The 21,586-nt window shown below is 52.0% G+C and overlaps 1 protein-coding gene across 5 annotated transcripts in view; it reads left to right on the plus strand.

Moving 5' to 3' along the window:
• Cars2 (cysteinyl-tRNA synthetase 2, mitochondrial) overlaps positions 1–21,213 on the plus strand; it is a 28,286-nt gene extending 7,073 nt beyond the window's left edge. For 2 of the 5 annotated variants that reach the window (XM_070002610.1, XM_070002609.1), the window contains exons 3-15: positions 1,011–1,128; positions 6,530–6,601; positions 6,962–7,067; positions 10,165–10,248; positions 12,001–12,133; positions 12,877–13,010; positions 14,881–14,948; positions 15,361–15,427; positions 15,871–16,009; positions 17,646–17,769; positions 18,549–18,647; positions 20,576–20,782; positions 21,044–21,213. In XM_070002610.1, the coding sequence (XP_069858711.1) occupies positions 1,011–1,128; positions 6,530–6,601; positions 6,962–7,067; positions 10,165–10,248; positions 12,001–12,133; positions 12,877–13,010; positions 14,881–14,948; positions 15,361–15,427; positions 15,871–16,009; positions 17,646–17,769; positions 18,549–18,647; positions 20,576–20,782; positions 21,044–21,115 (1,423 nt within the window). In that variant the 3' untranslated portion in view covers positions 21,116–21,213. Of the gene's footprint in view, positions 1–1,010; positions 1,129–6,529; positions 6,602–6,961; positions 7,068–10,164; positions 10,249–12,000; positions 12,134–12,876; positions 13,011–14,880; positions 14,949–15,360; positions 15,428–15,870; positions 16,010–17,645; positions 17,770–18,548; positions 18,664–20,495; positions 20,783–21,043 lie in introns of those variants that run through there. The other 3 variants (XM_070002611.1, XM_070002612.1, XM_070002614.1) reach the window with 3 other exon arrangements.
• The last annotated feature ends 373 nt before the right edge of the window (positions 21,214–21,586 follow it).

Here is a 21,586-nt window from a genome sequence, read left to right on the forward strand (position 1 = left end):
CAGGCCCTAGAGATGAGAACAACTGACATGACCTAACTGACATGACCTGTGGTTTTGGAATCTGTGCCACTGGAGTGTGAGATTCTGCACAACAGCCCTGAGGTTCCCAGGACTTGGCCCAGACAGACTCCTGAGGTTAAACACCTGGGCAGGGAGTTTCTGGAAGAGTTTTGTCACTAAGACCAAGGTTTGGCCTCAACTGTGTTTGGAGTGTGTATAGAGTTGGGGAAAGGGGTAGCTAAAGTGTGTGATAACATGACCAACTAGAGTTTGTTTTTTCAGTGCTGAGTGTTGAGCCCAGTCCTTGCATATGATAAGCATGATTTGTCTTTTATTCTCTGGAGTAAAATTATCTTGTGAACTCATACTTAGAGAAGCCATGGGCATGGTAAAAGTGGACATGAAATAACTGACCTGGGGCTTCAGGGCTGCTTCCATAAGAAACCACATTCCTGAGATTTGAAATGGATGGTGTACTTTTTGAAGTCTGACTTACCTCAGCATAGCACGTAAAGAAGCTGGACTTAAGTGTTCAGGAATGGCCTGATGCAGCTTGCAGGGTTGTATTTGTCCTGATTTGTGGTTGTTTGCTTCTATTCTTGGGCTTGAACTCAGGGCCTGGGTGCTGTCCTTGAGCTTTTTTGCTCAAGAGTAGTGCTCTCCTACTTGAGCGCTGGCTTTACTTTCAGCACTTTGGTGGTTAATTTAAGAATCTCATTGACTTTCTTGGTCAGAACTAGCTGGGATGACAGATGTGAGCCACCAGCACCTGGCACAAGTGAATTTTTTGATGTTTAAATAGATATGAGCCTCTTTACCAGTTCTGTGCTGAAATTGGTTGCAGTTCTTTCATACCTGAGTGGGCCACAGAAGCATCTCATCAGTGGAAGGCCAGCCTTACTAGCTCCTGTTGAACAATCTGGTCATTGTACTGCAAGAGTGAGCAGTGTATTAAAGTAGAGGGAGCTTTTTCAAGGATCGTACACCAGAGAAACGTAACTTTCTTTCAGCTCCTATGTCAGATTTGACATCATCCGAAGGATCCTGACGGAGGTGTTTGGATGCAACGTGGTCATGGTGATGGGCATCACGGATGTGGACGATAAGATCATCCGACGAGCCAGTGAGGTAAGTGGACGCTTCTCATTAACTTGGTGGATGAATGACAGCTGTTCTTTCTTAAAATATAGTCTACAAAACAAAAAACAAAAAAACACTCACATTCTGTCATCCATACAGGACCCAGTTATTAGGAAAGGAAGTTCTCTTTGGAACTATGGTCAGTTTAATCCAGTTCCAGTCCCTCTGCAGGGAGTAACTCTCCCTCATACCAGTACAAGTGTGCACCACCATGCCTGGCTTTAAATGTGTGTGAGTGTGTGTGTGTATGTGCATGTATGTGTATATGTGTGTCCGTGTCTTGGGGCTTGAACTCAGGGCTTGGGCGGTACCCCCTGGCTCTTTTGCTCAAGGCTTTACCACTTGAGCCATGGCTTAATTTCCGGCTTTTTGATGATCAATTGGAGATCACAGTCTTATAGGCTTTCCTGTGGCCTGCCTTTGAACTGTGGTCTTCAGATCTCAGCTTCCTGAGTAGCTAGGATTATAGCCATGAGTCACCAGTGAACGCCTAGCTAATTTCTTTTTTTTTTTTTTTTTTGTCTTTTCTTTTTTGGTACTGGGGATCGAACCCAGGACGTTGCACTTGCTAGGCAAGCGCTTTGCCACTGAGCTACATCCCAGCCCCCTAGCTAATTTCTTTAAAAATTAAATCTTCTAGCCGGGCACTGGTGGCTCACGCCTGTAATCCTAGCTACTCAGGAGGCTGAGATCTGAGGATCGCGGTTCAAAGCCAGCCCAGGCAGGAGAGACCGTGAGACTCCTATCTCCAATAAACCACCAGAAAACCGGAAGTGGCGCTGTAGCTCAAGTGGTACAGCGCTCGCCTTGAGCTGAAGAGCTGAGGGACAGCGCCCAGGCCCAGAGTTCAAGTCCTACAACTGACAAAAAAAAAAAAAAAAAATTAAATCTTCTGCAGAGCAATGGGAAGCAGAGTTCAGAGGATCCCTGCCTCCCTTTGCCTGGATTTCCTTAGCAAAGATCTTCTCCCTTTTGCATCAGCATAGGCCTGTACCAACCTGATGCCCAGCCCACTGTGAGTCTTCCAGACAGGGGACCAGCTTGTTTGCCACCACATGTCCCTCTCAGAAACAGGCCCTGTCCCAGTGTTGGCCCATCCCACGACACCTCCCTTCTCTTCTGGTCCAGGACCCCTTCTAGACTGTCCCTCAGCCTACAAGGATGCCTGGGCTGTCACTTGTTAGTTGTGTCAAGTCCTTGACAGTCCTGAGACAGCAGGCCTTTCCCTTTGTGGCACTTTTCCTCATTTGGCAGTGAGTGTCCAGGGTGTAGGTCTGTAGATCACACTGACCTTGTGGGCAGGGCCTTAGACCCAGACTTCTGATTCCTGGCTCCTCCAGGCAGGGCCTCTGCAGGTGTGGCTCTGCCGAGGTGGTGCTGGATTTCATGTCATTCAAGGTTGGCCTTGAACTGACACTGTATAGCTTACCACCTCCAGAGGGCGCTCCAATATTCCTGGCTTTTAATTTTTTTTTTTTTTTTTTTTTTTTTTTTTTTTTTTTTTTTTTTGTCGGTCGTGGGGCTTGAACTCTGGGCCTGGGCGCTGTCCCTCAGCTCTTCAGCTCAAGGCGAGCGCTCTACCACTTGAGCTACAGCGCCACTTCCGGTTTTCTGGTGGTTTATTGGAGATAGGAGTCTCACGGTCTTTCCTGCCCGGGCTGGCTTTGAACCGCGATCCTCAGATCTCAGCCTCCTGAGTAGCTAGGATTACAGGCGTGAGCCACCAGCGCCCGGCTTGGCTTTTAATTTTTAATTAAAAAAAAAATTTTTTTTTTTTGGGTCCAGTTGTGGGGCCTGAACTCTGGGCCTGGGCGCTGTCCCTCAGCTCTTCAGCTCAAGGCTAGCACTCTACCACTTGAGCCACAGCACCACTTCCGGCTTTTTTCTTTTTGCTTATGTGGTGCTGGGGAATCGAACCCAGGGCCTCATGCATTGCAAGGCAAGCGCTCTACCACTGAGCCACCTTCCCAGCTCCTTTTTATTTTTATTTTTTATTTTATTTAATTTTTTTTATTTATTTATTTTTATTTTTTGGGTCCGGTCGTGGGGCTGAACTCTGGGCCTGGGCACTGTCCCTCAGCTCTTCAGCTCAAGGCTAGTGCTCTACCACTTGAGCCACAGCGTCACTTCCAGCTATTTTCTTTTTGCTTATGTGGTGCTGAGGAATGGAACCCAGGGCCTCATGCATGCAAGGCAAGCGCTCTACCACTGAGCCACCTTCCCAGCCCCTTTTTAATTAATTTTTGTGGTGCTGAGTATTAAACTCAGGGCTTGCACATACTATGCAGGTGAAACAGGCCCCAGCCAACTGTTGTATTTTTTTTTTTTTACCAGTTATTGCTGACAGTCTATGCTGAATTTGTTTGAATTTGTGCACAGGGTCAGTACTGTCCATGGTTTGAGGTGTCGGCTGGGGTCTCACAGGGGATCCCCAGGCATAAGAGGGAGACTATTCTAGCTTTTCTTTTTTCTTCAAGATAGTGTCCTTTAATATGCCTTTTATCTGAAACCATAGTTATAAAAGGATGTGTTTTTCAGTTCTTAGAAAAAAAAAAAAGGCTAGTCTTTAATAAAAGCCTTTTTCTAAAGTTAAAACAGAAACTTTTTTAAAACTTTTTTTTTGGTAGGTTGTGAGGCTTGAACTCTGGGCCTGGGCATTGTCAGCTGAAGGGGAGTGTGTTACCACTTCAGCCACAGCCACTTCCGGTTTTCTGGTAGTTAATTGGAGATAAGAGTCTCGTGGCCTTTCCTGCTTGGGCTGGCTTTGAACCATAATCCTCAGATCTCAGCCTCCTGAGTAGCTAGGATTACAGGCATGAGCCACCACCGGCGCCCGGCTCGTTTGTCAGTCCTGAGAGGAGCTCAGGGACATGGAGGAGTGTGTGTCTGGTCAAGCACTGCCAGGATCTCCAGAACCTTTTCATGGTGCAGATCTGGAAGTATTAACACCAGCTTCCTGCCCTCCCTACTGCCTGCCAGTCTCCAAATGAGTTACCTGGCGTTTTCCTTTTGTGACTGGTGTAGTTCACTGGACATGATCACCTTAGGCCTCCAGAGTCCTCCATGCTAGAGCAGGGTCAGTGTTTTCTCCACAGGCCGAGTAGCGCAGTGCATGTGAGTGGACCACACTGAAGTGTGCACTCCTTCTCCTTCAGTGGACACGTGGCCTACTTCCAACACACCCTTTTAAGTTTTGCTTGATAATCTTTCAAGACATTTGTTTTTAAATGTTGACAATGACGTCATTATAGTTTTCTGAATTTCTCCCTTGACTTTAATTTTTGGTCTAATTTTATCCTTTGTCGGGGTAAAAATTCACAGCAGGTTAAACAGGTACATCTGCATGGCACAACACTTTATGTTACATCATCCTGGTGATTCCCACTGAGTGACTCAGGCCCAAATCATTCTTCTGGTCACTGTCCTGAGTCTGAGTGTTGAGGGTCAGTCCCCTGGGGCTCCCTAGGAAGAAGAGGGGAGGCTCACTTGACGTGGTTGCTTGTACTGCAAGGACTGGAGCCCTCTGTGGCTCTGACTCACGTGGCTTGTATTAGGGAACAAAAGGCAGCTCTGTCCCAGGGTGTGGGATGACAGCTGCTTAGGAACTGGATTTAACATCTGGCTTCTAGAAGGGACTACCCTGGCACAGAAGGAGGGCGTAGCCCTAGCAGTTCAAACGCTACCAGAAGTTGTCTAACCATAGCTATGGGTGTGGGACTGACCTGACATAGTTGCAGGTCCCAGGGGACAGTGTGACAGTGTTCAAATGGATGCTCCCTGTGAACATGGACACGCTGCCCTCACCCCACAGTGTGCTTTGTCCCTTTCTTTCCCCCCCTCCCCCTCCCACCTCCTGTTTCCCCAGAGCCTGTCATCTGCCTGCCTCCAACTACTGCCATTAAACACTGTTGTACCGAACATAGACAAACAGTGAACCTGTTTTTTCTGGGAAACTCTAAAATTCAATACACTAACTGGTTTGAATTTATTTTATGATAGAAGATGGCATTTCAGATCAGTGGGGGAGAAAGAGGGATTGTGTGACAGTTGGGTCGCCATCTGGAGAAAGACAAATACAAAGCCGTGTCATGCATCGTCCACCTCCAAATGGGAGGGTGATGAAGAGCTGTGTCAGAGGGAGGAAGCGGTTACTAGAAGCAAGCCCATGACCTTCCCTACAGTCTCATGTTCTGAGAAAGGGGTGTCCCAGTTTGTTTCCAAGTCCAGGACCCATTCAAAGGAAGAGATTCAGAAAGACTGCAAATATAAACAATATTCTGTGTGCTGTGAACAACCATACTGTTGAAAGTCTGAAAAATGAATGGAAATTTATATCAGGGCTAGATGATTAATTTCTGCCAGGCATGGTGTGACACATGCTGGTGAGCCAGCAACCCAGGAGGCTGAGGCAGAAGGATCTCAAGTTCAAAGTCAGCAATGCAGTGAAACCCTATTTCAAAAGAAAAAAAGCTAATTTCTTGACTATAGAAGTAGTTTCTATAATAAGATGTACAACTCCGTATAAAAATGGATATGGAGAACTGTAGATCTTTTATGAGATGTCCCAGCTCACTCAAGAGAGAACCTGGGCAGTGGTGGCTCATGCCTATAATCCTGGTTATTCAGGCGTTGAGATTGGAGGATTGAGGTTCAAAGCCAAGTCCCAGGCAGGAAAGTCTGAGAGACTCTTATCTCTAATTAGCCACCAGAAAACTGGAAGTGGAGCTGTGGCTTAGAGTGGTAGAACACTAGCCTTGAGTACAAAAGCTCAGTGATAGCACCCAGGCCCTAAGGTCAAGTCCCAGAACCAACAAAAATGAAAAGCCATTATTGAGGGTTTGTGCTCAGGACCTCATGCTCTTGCTTGGCCTTTCCACTTAAGGCTGGTACTCTACCACTTGGGCCCCCACCTCCATATCCACGTTGCTACTACTTAATTAGAGCTAAACATCTTTCAAATCTGTCTGCCTGGGTTGGCTTTGAACCATGATCCTCAAGGCACAGCCTCCTGAGTGGCTAGGATTACAGGTGTGAGTCACAGGCACCTGGCAAGATTCTCTTTTTAATATACTTTTGACCTTTATCTTTTCCTCTTGAAGGGCTCAGAGTGGGAACTTACTTCTTGTCACGTAGAGTAGCCTGATGATTTTGGTTTAGAAACACGGGGTGGGGTGGCTTTGCAGTCCATGGTAGGAATCATGGCCTTACTAGTCATCACTAGTTTATCACCTATGACTGATGCTCTGTGCAGGGCCGAGCCATACTGAGGCTCAGCCCCAGCAGGTGGCTGCCACCCCAGCCACAAGGACAGCCTGCAGGAGTGGGTTTGCTCCTGGGCAGTACTGGGCATTCCCCAGTCTGCTAACACACCCATCCAACCCCTCTGCAGATGAACATGACACCTGCTGCTCTCGCCAGCATCTATGAGGAAGATTTCAAGCAAGACATGGCTGCCCTGAAGGTAAGCACATTGACTCTTCCTCCTAGGAGGAAAGCATGCAGAACCAGAGAAGGTAGAGGTGCTAACCTGAGTGCTCTAGAACAACCCAGTCCTAGAGTCTGAGCACCTGCCACCAGTGCTGACTAGAGAGAGGTAGATCTAGGGTGGCAGTGTGCAATCTGGCTTACTCCAGCTAATGGTGAGTCCACTTGGTCCAGCTCCACAGACTGCTCATACTGCCCTTGGCACACTGGGAGACTGCCGAGAGCCGACCAGCATCACTTAAGGCCATCGCAGAGGTGCAGCTCAAGATGGCAGCGGCCTGCTGGGGCGGGTCTGCACACTTCAGCTCAGAGCCTGGCCACATTCATTCTCTTCCAGGTGCTGCCACCCACCGTGTACCTGAAGGTGACTGAGAATATCCCTCAGATAATCACTTTCATAGAAGGGATCCTTGCACGTGGGCACGCTTACTCCACAGCCAAAGGTAGAGTTTGAGAAACTGGAAATGTCTGTTGTTGAAACTTGCTGATGTTTCAGAGTCTGTGGATGGGTTCCTGCAATGACAATCTCCCGGGCTTCCTTGCAGCACTGAGTCTGTCAGGAAAACCCTTGCGTCTGTTCTTTTTGGCACAGGCTTCCCCAGTGGCAGGGGACATGTGCGCCCGAGAGCTGGGCATGGTCCCCGTGGAGCCTGGGCAGCAGGTGTCCAGGTGTTCATTGCCTGCTTTCAACTTTATGAGCTGATTTTTTTTCCTTTTGTTTTTTGAACTTCTCCTGGGGCTTGAACCCAGAGCTTGAGTGCTAGTCTTAGCTTTTCCACTTGAGCCACAGCTCCACTTCTGGCTTTTTGATAGTCAATTGAAGATAAGAGTCCCACAGACTTTCCTGCCTGGGCTAGCTTTGAATTGGGATCCTCAGATCTCATCTACCTGAGGAGTTAATATTTCAGGCCTGAGCTACTTATTTATTTTACTTATTTATTTATTTTTGTCGGTTGTGGGCCTTGAACTCTAGGCCTGGGCACTGTCCCTCAGCTCTTCAGCTCAAGGGGAGTGCTCTACCACTTAAGCCACAGCGCCACTTCTGGTTTTCTAGTTGTTTATTGGAGATCAGAGTCTCACAGACTTCTGCCTGGGCTGGCTTTGAACCACGATCCTCAGATCTCAGCCTCCTGAGTAGCTAGGATGACGCATGAGCCACCAGCGCCCGGCATCATTTAGAATTTTATTTTTTTTGGTCGGTCATGGGGCTCCCCAGAAGTTAGCTGCCTTTCAGCACTAACTTGCTTGCATGTAAATTAAAGGAGCCTAGAGCTGTGGTCAGCTGTGACCATGTCCTTCCTGGAAAGGTCTGTCCCTTCCATGTGGCCATGGAGTCAAGGGGCTCACTGTACTTTTTAGCTCTCATTTACTCATTTTGGCTCTACTAGTTTACTAGTTTAGTGCTCTTCCACTTGAGCCACTCACTAGCACACTTTACCCCACCAGTCTAGTCTCCCTTGCTCCCTGTTTAGTGACTTTGGTGGTGTGTGTAAATTCAGGACATTGCACTCTTGCTTGGCCTTTCTTTTTTTTTTTTTTTGCTTCAGCTGGTGTTCTGTCACTTAACTGTGCCTCCTCTTTCTGCTTTTTTTGCTGGTTGATTGGAGATGAGAGTTTCACAGGTTTGTTTTCCTTGGATCTGAGCCTCCTTAGTAGTTAGAATTACAGGTGTGAACCACAAGCCACCAGCTCCTTGGGGACTTTTTCATGAGACACCAGTTTGCACGATACCCTCATCCTGCAGTGTAAGACTGGCCTAGTGTTCATGTGGCTGCTCCTGTGGTCACATGGGGCTCAGCCTCCCTGCCTCTGTACCCCTCTCTGGATGCTCACCAAAACCATGCTCTGTGGTCTTTCCCGTGGTACACACGAATTTCTTCCTCAGTGCTGTCATCTGCTGTACCTGTGGCACCCCGGCAAGCACTCCTAGTTTACTGTCTCCATCTGGACCGTAAATCCTCAGGCCATAAAGCTCTTTTGCTGAATAATCTATTAAGGCCCCAGCCCAGGGCATGATGGGGCAGGGTCAGTGAGGTAGAAAGGCCTGCTATGGCCACTGTTCATGAGGCCCACAGTGAAGGGGAGCTGAGGCCCTGCACAGGAGCTTGCTTGGGGAACTGCTGCTTCTCCTTGGTTCCTCGGGCAAGGGGCCCTTTCTGGGCATAGATGGCAGACAGAGAGTCTTTCCTTATTGTCTCATTTCCTTGTGTTACTATAAAACTTCCCTGACGGCATAAACATAATTAATTCAGCACATACATTCATCTACTCCCAGTAATTTGGACTTTGAGAATTTCACAAAGGCTTGGCTGTAATTTGATCTTTGAACTGTTGGTGAAAACAATTTGTTCAGCAGACTGCCACCAGCAGCAACAGAGATGACAAGGAGACGCGGAAGACGTTTCTTCTGTCTGGGGCCAGTTCTGTTTTCACAGTATGTTTACATGGATGGAGGCCGAGTGTCTCCTCCACTGACAGCCAACAAGGAGATGGGGGGCCTGTGGGAGAAGGCTGATGTCTGGTCACCTGGCTCTGTTTTCCAGGCAGCTCAGCCTGCTCCCCTCTTTGCCTCTCCTGTGTCCTGAGCGCCAGGCATACAGTGCGGGGCTCAGGTGCACTTGTGTCTGCAGGGCAGGAAACTTCCTTGGCCACAGGAAATCCTGTTTTCAAGATCAGGGCTTCCAATAAGGGTAGCTAGCCCAAATGTGTACCAGAAGCCATTTGTAAAAAGTGAACTTGAAGACTGAAAGTTACAAATGTATGAAGATGAGAAACTGCCTGTGCCAGGGCCCAAGCGACGGTCCCTGCTGCTCAGGGTGGCAGGCAGGTGAGATTGGGGTGCAGGGGCAGGTCTGTGGCCTGGGCAGCTTTCCTGGGCAGGGCCTCCCTCCTCTGAGCCCAGCTGCCCAGCTCTACACTTCCTTCCCGGCCTGGCTGCCTCACACTTGCCTGTGGAAGTGGGCTTAGCTGTCCAGGCCGATGCAGTGTGCCCATGCCATCCTTCATCTGATGTGCAGGTCATTCAGGAGACGTCTGGGCATTGGTCAAGATGCATTGTACTTGTTAATTGCTGAGTTGAAAAACCTTTGTACAACTATTTTAAAGTAATAACAACAATAAGCAGAAGATACTTGGGTAAGGTGTCCACACTGGCCCCAGGCAGAACCAGGAGATCTTGTCTAAAAAGTAACTACAAGCAAAAAGCACCATGCAAGGCTCAGAACAGAGCATCTGTCTAGCAAGGGTAAGGTCCTGAGTTCAAACCCCAGCATCACTAAAATAAAACAGCACAAAGCCTAAGAGCTGAGGGAATGTGAACCACACAACTCTTCTCATGAGAACAGTGATCTCAGCCTAGTGCTGCGCTCCTGTTGGTGCTTTCAGGTCCCCTCCACACCACAGCCACACACATCCACGCCACAGCCACGTCATGCTTTAAACATGCCACGCAGGCCGCCGCCCTCACATGTAAGCTGTAGTGGTTTGTCGGCTTGAGGCTTGACGAGGTGCGGAGATGATGAGTTCCTGTCTGTGTGCCAGGCAATGTCTACTTCGACCTGAGGTCCCGGGGGGGCGAATATGGCAAGCTGGTGAGCGTGGTACCTGGGGCGGCTACAGAACCAGGTGAGTGCTGAGCTCTCCGGTGTCCTGACCCTCCCGTGTGACCCCTAGCTGGAGCAGGACATGCGCAGACGTGGGGCTGGTGGTGACACTGCCCATCTGATCGCTGCCCAGTAGAGTTAATTCATTTCTTGGAGTAGATGAAAATTGGGGAGTCAAGGGTCAAGCAGTACTGCCTGTTCCTGCCTCCCTGAGCCCTGCCCTCGGTTACTCTCTGACTCCCCCCGGGTTTCTAACATCAGTGCGGAAAACATATTTGAAAAGGAAAGCCAAAAAAAAAAAAAAAAAAAGCCGAGAGGGCTGGTGGTGCGGCTTCAGTGGTAGAGCTCCTGCCTAGCGAACACCAGGGAACAAATTCACACCCCAGTACTGCCAAAGAAATTTTTTTTGTTTGTTTTTGGTCTGGTCGTGGGGCCTGAACTCTGGGCCTGGGCGCTGTCCCTCAGCTCTTCAGCTCAAGGCTAGTGCTCTACCACTTCAGCCACATCGCCACTTCTGGCTTTTTGCTTTTTGCTTATGTGGTGCTGAGGAATCGAACTCAGGGCCTCATGCATGCAAGACAAGCGCTCTACCACTGAGTCACCTTCCCAGCCCCAAGAAATCATTTTTATATAGACCCGAATTTAAAGCTGTTCAAGGGTCACTGCTTCAGGGCCACGAAAGAAAAGCAAGCAAATCCCTGGAGACCAAGAGGCTGGGGTATCTGTGACATTATGCGCCCTCTGCCCGATTCGCAAACTTCTCCCACCTGGCCTTCCATCTTCCTGCATCTCTGGGATAACAGATGTGTCCCATCACACCGGGCTTGTTGGTTGAGATGGGTCTTGCTTATTTTTGCCCCAGCTAGCCTTGAACCAAATCCCTCTGACCTCTGCCTCCTGAGGAGGATTACAGATGTGAGTGACTGATGTCGGAGACATTATAGACGTTACAGCACCTAAGGTGGCTCTGAAGCTACAGTTTTCAACTACAGCGGGTTGAGTGGAAGAGAGAGCTCCCTTCTCACCTCTTCCCCATCCTCCACATGGAGCACACATGGGGTTCCCATCCCGGCATGTCCTCTATGCCGCTGCCTTTCCACAGCCTCAGCTCTGGCTTCCTGTTAGCATTATCCACACCTTTGGTCCTCAGCTCCACCCAGACTTGAGCTCCTCCCAGCCCTGGAGTTCCCGCCATACAGCTGGCCACTCCCTCTCTCCGCCCAGACCCACCTGAGCGTGCACCTACCTCACTTCTGACCCCCAGAGCTGCCTGCTACCTGGATAGTGGAGGCTGCCAAGTGTTCCCTCTCCTGGGAAATATGGCTCCTCTAATAAACCTTGTAATCTTTCTCCGGTGCTTGCCTGCCTCTTCGTGGTCCCCTGGAATGAACGTGAAGGATCCCTATACTTCCCAAATGGGCAGCTCTCTCTGCTGCCCATGCCCAAGAGCACCCAAGGGCTGGGCTGGTGTGCCTCTGCCTCTGCCTCGCCATTAGTCCTCTCCTTGCTGAAGGCCATCTTGGTGGCTTCCACGCTGGGCAGTTAGGACTGAAGCTGCTGCAGGCGGCACAGGAAGCATACTGTCCACTCGTGGGGAGCAGACGGGGGTGGTGGCTGGATGGTGGTAACACGATCTGTTTGGGGGAACACAGCGGACCATCTTCCCCAGCACTCCCCAAAGCGAGCAAGTCTTCTTCCCACCCACGTCCTCATGGCCTTGAAATGATTGCTTTCTTGTACACAATTAGGGAATAAAAATATGTTCCTCCTCCAGCGATCGATTCAGACAAGCGCCACGCCAGTGACTTTGCCCTGTGGAAGGCAGCGAAGCCCCAGGAGGTGTTCTGGGCCTCACCATGGGGGGATGGAAGGCCCGGCTGGCACATCGAGTGCTCTGCCATGGCCAGGTAAGGCTCCCGTGTGTGGCACTGCCCACAGTAGCTTCATACAGAGGGAGGCACAGAGCCCAGTGCGGGGAGCTTGGCACTGGCTTCCAGAGAGTGGAAGTGGCTTTTCCTGGTAGCTTCTTGGACAGCTGTGCCTCCGTCCCACCAGCTATCTTAGCATGCTGGCACTTGGTACAGGGCCTGAACCAGTGAATGATGGATCTCAGGGAACTGAGGTGCCTCCAAGCAGTGTCCTTAGTCAGCTGGAGAATGACCTGTGTGTCCTTGCCTATCTGGCCAAGCCCTCCTGTAGCACTGGCTCCATGTCCCCCGGGCCGCAGGGCCCATGAAGGCAGCCTGTGGCCCTGCCTTCTCTACCTCCTTCAAAGGTGTCAGGTGGCACCTCTCCGGTGGCCCCCAGGAATGCAGAGTTGATGAAGCTGAAGCATAGGTGTTCAAAAGCCAAATGAAAAATGCTCACAACATCACAGTTCTGTCTCTCATTGAGGATGGAAAGCCCTTAAACTCTACCTGTGGAAAGGAAGTTTTCTTTACAACTGTGTGTTGTATCTGGAGGACAGAGTTAAATGTCTTCACTAGGATGGACTGCTGTGTAGGATTTACAGCAGGTTTCAGTTTTCATCTGATTCAAATATCCTAGGAACTGGCCTGACAACTGAGATCCATTTCCTGTTGTTCAGTGGCGGGGCTTGGGAGACTGGAGCAGAATGGAGCTAATCTACCCCTCTCACCTTGCTTCCCAGCCTGGTGTTTGGAAGTCAGCTGGACATACACTCCGGCGGGATAGACTTGGCTTTTCCACACCACGAGAACGAGATTGCACAGAGCGAGGTCTTCCATCAGAGCAGGCAGTGGGGAAATTACTTCCTGCATTCGGGTGAGTCTTGACTTGCTGGGTTCACTCCACTCTGTGGTCCCTTGGTGAAACAGCTACATTCACCTGGAAATTCATACTTGTATCAGCGACTAGGCAGGCCAAGGGTTGGGTATGTGTGAGATGACTGAAATTTGAGTGGTTGGACCTGAATTTCTTTTTTTTTTTTTTTGTCAGTTGTGGGGCCTGAACTCTGGGCTTGGGGGCTGTCCCTCAGCTCTTCAGCTCAAGGCTAGCGGCCTACCACTTGAGCCACAGTGCCACTTCTAGCTTTTTCTGCTTATGTGGTGCTGAGGAATTGAACCCAGGGCCTCATGCAAGTCAAGCACTCTACCACTGAGCCACCTTCTCAGCCCTAGACCTGAACTTCTTTGGATGCAATGAGGAACATGCAAAGTGCTTTACAATGACGTTTTATGCATGCTTATTTCAAATAAGACCATTAACAGAGGATTTATTTTCACTCTGTCTGTGCCAGTTCTAGGGCTTGAACTCAGGGCAGTTGTGTGTTATTAGATTTTGGCTCATGGCTGCACTCTACCCACTTGAGCCACAGCTCTACTTCCAGCTTTTTTTTTTTTTTTTTCTCTCCTATCCAATTGGAGAGAAGAGTGTCACAGACTTTCCTGCACAGCTGGCTTCGAACCTCCATCCTGATCTCACACTCTGGAGTAGCTAGGATTACTTGTGTGAGCTGCTGGTGCCTGGCTTTGTTTGTACTGTGAATGGATCTTTTACAAAGGAGCATACCTTTGAAGTATAAATTGTCTAGCTTCTGGTGCTTTATTGTAGTAACAGAAAATGACCTGACAAAGGCACTGATCACATTCATTTGGGCTCTACCCTCATGAACTCATGAACCTTGTCAGAGACCCCACCTGCTAACCCGCCCCCTTCCCCCCACACACACACTTTGGGGAGGATGTCAGCATGGGGGTTTGTTGGAGGACATCTGCCTCAGACCACAGCAGGGGGCTTTTGTTCTGCAGGTATGTCTGTTTTTAAACATTTTCACTGCTGGGCACTAGTGGCTCATGCCTGTAATCCTAGCTGTTCAGGAGGTTGAGATCTGAGGATCATGGTTCAAAGCCAGTCCTGGCAGGAAAATCCATGAAACTCTTATCTCCAATAAACCATCAGAAAACTGGAAATGGCACTGTAGCTCAAGTGGTAGAGTGCTAGCCTTGAGCTGAAGAGCTGAGGAACAGTGCTCAGGCCCAGAGTTCAAGCCTTACGACCAACAAAAATAAAAAAATGAACATTTTCACTGTGCATAATATCTAACAAGTGATATAGAATTCCATACGCAGGGTTATTTCATTGTGCACCATGTGTGCTGTGCTCCATAGAATCATGCAGGTGAGGTTTTATTATTATTTTTTTTTTATTTTTGGTCCGGTTGTGGGGCCTGAACTCTGGGCCTGGGCGCGGTCCCTCAGCTCTTCAGCTCAAGGCTAGCACTCTACCACTTGAGCCATAGCGCCACTTCCAGCTTTTTCCTTTTTGCTTATGTGGTGCTGGGGAATCGAACCCAGGGCGTCATGCATGCAAGGCAAGCGCTCTACCACTGAGCCACCTTCCCAGCCCCGCAGGTGAGGTTTTATGCACATGTAATTCCACAGTGTTAGATTGATGAGTTCAGTAGAACAGCATGGGTACCACTTGTGACATGTTTGGTATGCGGTGCATGACACATTTCCCTGTCTCCCAGGTGACTCTCCAGGTATGACATGAGCCTTATGACCCCTTAGCTGACTCTGGCCAAGACCTGGATTACAGGTCCAGAAGTTGGAGCCCTGTGTTTGTCCCTCGTGATTACAGAAGGGTCTTGCTCTAACCTAACTGAGAAGGAATTCTTTTGTTTTCTCTTCAGGACATTTGCATGTGAAAGGTACAGAAGAAAAAATGTCCAAATCCTTAAACAACTACATCACCATTAAGGTAATGTGTGGGGTATGTGTGGACAGCTCACTGCAGGGATGAGAGGTCCAGTGCGGCCAAGGCAGAGACAGATGTTAGAAGAGGGAGCAACTTCATCAGAACCCGAGTGCCACCCTATGACTGCTGCCTGCCCAGTCCCTGGGCGGGGCTGGCTGAGTGTGGCTCCTGCTCCCAGCCTTGTCCCTTCCCATCTGTGCCCCCAAGAGACATGTGTCCCAGAGGCACCAGAACCCCCAGCAGCTGGGCAGCAGAGTCTTGGGGTGGTAAGTGGCTCCTCTCCGTCCCCACAGTCCATGGTGGAATCTGATAGGAGACCATGTGCTCACGAGATTGAGGACAGGCAAGGTCCACAGGGCTTCCTGCTGCGAGCATGTGGCCTGGTACAGTGACACGCATCACTGCCCCTTTCTAGGACTTTCTGCAGACATTCTCCCCCGATGTCTTCCGGCTGTTCTGTATGCGCAGCAGCTACCGGTCAGGTGAGTGGGGGGAGGGGACGGGGAAGGGGAGGGTGGCCTTACTGGCCACTGCCCACTCAGTCATGCCCACGCACTCACCCATTGAGCCTGAGGACTGCAGGGATGCGCAGGGGGTCCCCAGGATGGTGTGGCTGCGGCCACCCTTTAGGGTCTGGCTGTAATTTGTGACTCAGAAAGTGGTCAGGAGGCAAGACCCAGCACTGTGGGTGCCACGTCCTGATGGCCACTCAGAGCCTGCTGTCCCTTCGGTCCTCTGTGGGCCCTCCATCTGCCTGTCACTGAAACAAGGTCCTAGGCCAGAAAGTAGCACATTTCCTTGGCCATTGTGCTTTTGGGGTAAAGACCTTGCTTCAGGGTGGCTCTGGGGCCGCAGTGCCCTCAGGTCCCTTGAGTGGGCTTCTGCTTGGCTCATGGCCCCTCCGTAGCAGTCTCTCTCTCCATAGCCATTGACTACAGCGATGGGTCAATGCAGGAAGCCGGGCGCCTGATGCTGGGGCTGGTGTCTTTCGTGGAGGACGCACGCGCCTACCTGAAGGGGCAGCTGGTCTGCGGCCCAATCAGCGAGGATGTGCTGTGGGAGAGGTAAGGCTCTCTGCCAGCAGGAGCCATTCCTGGGGAAGAGGCGGCGCAGGTCATGGGCTCCTGGGAAGCCCAGCAGCATCCGGGCATTGTCCTTGCTGGCCCTGCTGCCGGCAGAGATGCCACGTAGTGTCCAGGCTAGACCTGCCCTTCCCAGGCCTCGCAGTATGCCTGGCGAAAACCATCCAGCTGCCTCTGGCTCCAAGCTGAGTGGACAGGTTAGACTTGTAGCAGCATGGTGGGGATGCAGGGCTTGGCGGCTAACGCTAAGCTGCCACAGGAAGCAGTAAGTTGGTTGCTGCAAGTGAAAGGCAGCACGTCCTCTGCACATGGTGACCCCTCTCCTGTCCCTCAAGGAGACGCCCCACGCTGTGTGTCTTGGGATAGCCAGGGCGAGGCTGTGAGGGGCCAGGAAGGTGTCACCTCTCATTCTCCATCTCCTTCCCACTCAACTCCAGGCCTGGTGCTGGTGTACTCTGACTGCACGCGGAGGGTGCATGCCAAGTGCCTGCTGGACAGGGATCTGCTGCAGGGCTCACCAGGCAGAGCTCTAACTGGGAAAGATGGGCTGGTCACGCAATCCATCACTCACCACCCATGTGCAGGAACTGAGCTGGTGCTCCAGCTTGCAGGGTCTGGAAGGGGCATTTGAGGGCATAGGTGTTGCCAGTCCTCCCAGTGTGGCCCCCAGTGGCTGGGCGTGGGATCACCTGTGACCAGTGGCTAGCCTCTGCACTGAGTCATTGGGCCATGCCTGCCAGCAGCTACTCTTCCCTTGATGGCTCTGCTCTGTCTCAGCAGCTCCTGTGCTGCCAACAGTGCACCACTGCCACCGCTGCCGTAGCCACGGGGCCGCCTCAGCCCCAAGCACTGCTGTGACCACGGAGCCCTGTTGGTCCCCTTCAGCCTTGAGATCCCCCAGACACTCATCTCCCCCAGGTCCCCATGGGGTCAGAGAGAAAGGAGGGACGGGTGAGGAGGGCTGTTTCCAGACAAGCTGGCAAGGGTTCTTCCTCAGTGACCTCAGAACGGGAGCTTGGGACCCTGGGTCTGGAATAGCAGAGGTGCTGGTCCTGGAAGCCCCTGGAGCTTGGGGCCCAGCCCAAGGCACCTGTTCCCTCCCAGAAACAGCAGAGGGAGCTGTTGGGAGTGGGCTGGAGTGAATGCAGAGAGCAGGTAGCACCCGAGGCAGGCCCGCCCCTGCTTCCTGTGCCCTCATGGTGCCAGTTCAGGGCACCCCATGTCCCTCCTCCCTGGTCCTGCACTGACTGCCCTCCAGGGCTGGGGAACATCCACACTGTTCCCGTGGGTCTTTGTGATTTCCTCATCAGATGGAGAGGGGCTGTGCATGTGCGGAGACCCTGGACTCTTGAGCCTCTAGCTTTTGCGGGGCAAAAAAGCCACCAGCTTTCCCAAGCTCTTTCCTCACTGGGCAATGTCTGAAGCGTGTAATCGTAGCAATCTCACTTAGCACCATTGAGTCTCCAAGCTGCCATGGTAATCAGTGGATGGATTTCTGATTTGGCTAATGGGGTAACTTAGAGCTGATGGTGACACAGGTGTTGGTTAGGAATGTGGGCACGGGTTAGGAAGGAGTGCCAGGCTGAGCCCTGCCAACCTAGTGACTATCTTTCCTCAGGCTCACCAGCAGCAAGAGCGCTGTGAAGGCCGCGCTGGCCGATGACTTCGACACATCCCGGGCAGTCGACGCCATCCTGGACCTTGTGCACCATGGGAACCGGCAGCTCAGGGTGGTCACTAAGGTAGTGAGGGATGTGTGGTCCTCACAGCCCACGAGTGGCAGTTCAGGGTTCCACCCAGGAGAGAACCAGGCTCTGAGTCTCCCATGGCTGGCCGTGACAGGGCCTCATGGCATACTGAGGGCCTACCCCCCCAGGAGTAAACACGGAATGCACACAGCGGTGGAATACTGTGCTGGCAGAAGGCAGCTCCAGGAATGTTCTGGAACAGGACCTGTCAGTCTTGTGTGTGTGGGCAGTTCCAGGATTTTTCCAGAACAAGATTGTTCTGGAATAGCCCAGTCTTCTGTAGGCTGCTGGCTTTCACCCCAAGTCCTGCACCACCGGGCCTCCCCTTGTCCCAGTGGGCACCTTATGCAGCACAGGGAGTGTGGACAGTTCAGGTGTTGACTGAAGAGCCTGACCTGTGCAGTTTCCCCTGAAGCCTCTGCCATCCCAGACTCACCGCCCATGGCCCCTCTGTGCCTGAACACTGATGCCTGCCTTGGGACTTGCTTCCTTTTCATTCTGACCCAGAATTCCACCACTGTACCCTGCGCCATGCTTAACCCACAGGCCCCTGGGCATGAGCAGTGCATCACCATCCCTGTATGGCAAATGGGTAAAACTGAGGCACGGGGATGGTGTGGTTTGCCTGTGAGGCTGGCCACACCGGAGGGAACTCATGGCCTCAGCCGGCAGGCTCCAGAGCAGAAGTGGCCACCGTGCTCTCCATGCCCTGGGCGTCTCCTTCGCACGTGCGTGGTCCTTTGGCCACTCTGCTCCATGTTGATCTTTTCTAGGAACCCGGAGGCCCCAGAAGCCCGGCGGTGTTTGGCGCCATCGTCTCTTTTGTTGAGCAGTTTTTTGAGATGGCTGGGATCTCGCTGGGCCAGCGACAGGTGCGTCCTCCCCAGGGTGAGTTCGGCAGGGATCCCCTGAATCCGCCTTTACAGTACATTCACCTTGGGATGGGGTGCCTGTCCCGCTGACATGCCAAAAACACAAACGTCCTCAAAAAATTAGCCCTCGTAGCAACCACCCCATCAACTGACATTCTGCATGAACCCCTCATAGGCAGAGCCCAGCTTGTCCCGTCGGCTCCCATCAGCCCCTTCCTCGCGGTGCTCACCTGGCCACGTGTTTAGGTTGAGGCTGCCAGGGTCCCCCATGATCCTGTCCCTCCCTCCCCAGTGGGGAGTGCCTTTGTCATGTGACACCGGCCCAGTCATCCACTTCCATTTTGGCCTCTCACCTGCGTCAGCAGAGCTGGTCTCCCACTGTCTAGCGGGTTCAGTCTACCTCCATCATTGTGATCACTGGCTGCTGGCCCCTGGCTGGGTACTGGCGTGCTCTATCATCCCCTGGATGTCCTTGGGGATTCCTGTGGTTACTTAGGTCTGCTGGCCACTTCTCAAGAGGCTGGTTCTTTTTGGTGCCATCCTGGGTCTTAAACTCAGGGCCAGCGTACTGTCCCTTAGCTTTTTCTCTCAAGGTGAGTGCTCTACCACTTTAGCCACAGCTCCACTTTTCAGCTGTTTGGTGGTTAATTGGTGTTAAGAATCTCATGGACTTTTTCTGCCCTAGCCAGCTTTGAATTGTAATCTTTATCTCAGCCTCCTGAGAATCACAAGCCTGAGTCACTGGCACCTGCCTTAAGAGGCTGGTTTTTTCCAGTACCAAAAATGTATTCAGATGTGTACTAATCAAGTACAAGTGAGCAGGCAACGCGGCTCGCTCCAGGGTCTACCTGTCCCCTCCCTCCTGGGCTCCGCAGGATGCACCCACCCCTCTGTCCTGGCCTCCACTGCTGTGAGCTGCAGGCAGCATCTGCCCTGTGCACACCCCCTGCTGGGCTCCGGGTCACAGCTTGCCCAGCAGTTGCCCTGCTGCTCCTCTGGAGATCACCTTGTAGGCTCCGAGGACCAAGTGCAATCCCTCTCCCTTCTCTCCAATCTCACTCTGCTTCAGCCTCCAGATTTACCCTGGTAAAGAGGAGAGGGCCCAGAGCCACTCTCAGAACATTTTGCATGTACTCACTTTTCTTGAATTCACGGGAGAGGCCTAATTCAGCCACGCAGTACCCTTCTGAGCTCAGCCAGAACCTCCCCTGCAGCGGAGCCTGTTTATGCCGACCTCTAGTCCCTGCCGGCTTCAGGATGGAACTGCAGTTTGGGCTCATTGTCAGACTACTGGGTTGACACACAGCAGGGCAAGGCATTGGCACCTATTTTGTCCCAAATGTTTGGTTTGTGTTCATTCACGCTTGTAGCTGAGGCTTCGAGACCCCTCAGATGACAAAAGAGTGGCTTTGAGCCTTGGGTGTGCCTGGATCTGGGGGGAGGGCTTGCGCACAGCCTTCCTCTGGCTTCTCAGAGGGTGCTGTCAGCTTGGCTCTGGGGAGAATGGAGACTTGTCAATATCTGACACCAGCCAGCTTCACCCAGCCACATGAGGTCCCAGGAAGAATGAGCTTTAGGGGATGGAAAAGACGGGCTGGGCTGGGTGCTGGTGGCTCACACCTGTAGTCCCAGATACTAAGGAGGATTGAGATCTGAGGACTGAGGTTCAAAGCCAGCCCAGGCAGGAAAGCCCATGAGGCTATCACCAAAATGCTGGAAGTAGATTTGTCGCTCCTCTGATAAGAGTACCAGCCTTGAGGCCCTGAATTTAAGTTCCAGGAGCAGTGCATGCATGCATGCATGCATGTATGCATTCTCTCTTTTCTCTCCTCTCTCTTGGCTGGGCAGGTTGCAGCCCAGAACCTGGGAGAATGTGGCCTCCTGGCTCCGGCAGGCCCGGCCTGTGCTGAGGTATGGTGTGCAACCAGTGTGTTTCAGGGGACGGCAGCATGGCCACACTGCACAGCACGGTGGACGAGCTGGTGCGCTTCCGGCTGAAGGTCAGGCAGTTTGCGCTGGCCACACCTGAGGCTACCGGGGAGGCCCGGCGGCAGCGGCTACAGGAGAGGCGCCCCCTGCTGGACGCATGCGACTCTCTGCGCCAGAATCTGGCTGCCCATGGCATCAACATTAAGGTGAGGGCTGTTCTGCCACCAGCTGGGGGCTGGCATACGGCAAGGCGGGTGACGCAGATCTCACCGGCCAGGTGCTGCTGCGTCCCATGGAGAAACCATCCTAACAGCACACCCGACTGGTAGGGTGTGCTAGGACCGAAAGGGCCTCCTTGCCCTACTCCCCTCCTACTCCCCAGCACCCAGCTGTGCTCCAGACCGCCCTGCTCCTCTGCCTGTGGATGAGGAGATGGATCTGGCAGGATCTTTGCTTCCTTTCTGCAGGACAGGGGCAGTGCAGCCACCACATGGGAATTGCTGGACCCCAGGATCAAACACCAGAAACCAGGGAGCTGAGCCAAGCCCCACCCTCTCTATGGCTTCTGTATTTTCTTGAGATGAAAACTTTATATTAAAGTTTCCACTTGTGGCTATTCAGCCATCCTTACAGCAAACCAGCCCTGACTCTCTGCTATCTTTCCACAAGGGCCTGAAAATGAAGGGAGTACTAGCAGCCAGACTTCATACACCCTGGGGTGGGCACCATGGGTCTGAAGCCAAGGGAGATGGAACTGGGCACAGCTGTGGCCCTATGCCAAGTGTGGTGACTGCCTTGCCTGCTCTCATGGCCCAGGTTGACGCCCTGGCAACCTGCTGGCTGACCCAGCGAGCACAAGGTGATGAAGGAATGGGGAGCCGCCACGATGGCCTCCTGGCTTCCCTGGCTGGCAGACCTGGGCAGCCAGCTTTTTCTGTCCCTTCCCCACCCGCCTGCATCTCTGGAGGGTGGTGCCTGTAGCCTGGATTACTGCTGCCTGCCAACCTTCA

Source organism: Dipodomys merriami, unplaced genomic scaffold, assembly GCF_024711535.1.
Source record: "Dipodomys merriami isolate MVZ:Mamm:240054 unplaced genomic scaffold, mDipMer1.0.p SCAF_6, whole genome shotgun sequence".
Classification (NCBI taxonomy): domain Eukaryota; kingdom Metazoa; phylum Chordata; class Mammalia; order Rodentia; family Heteromyidae; genus Dipodomys; species Dipodomys merriami.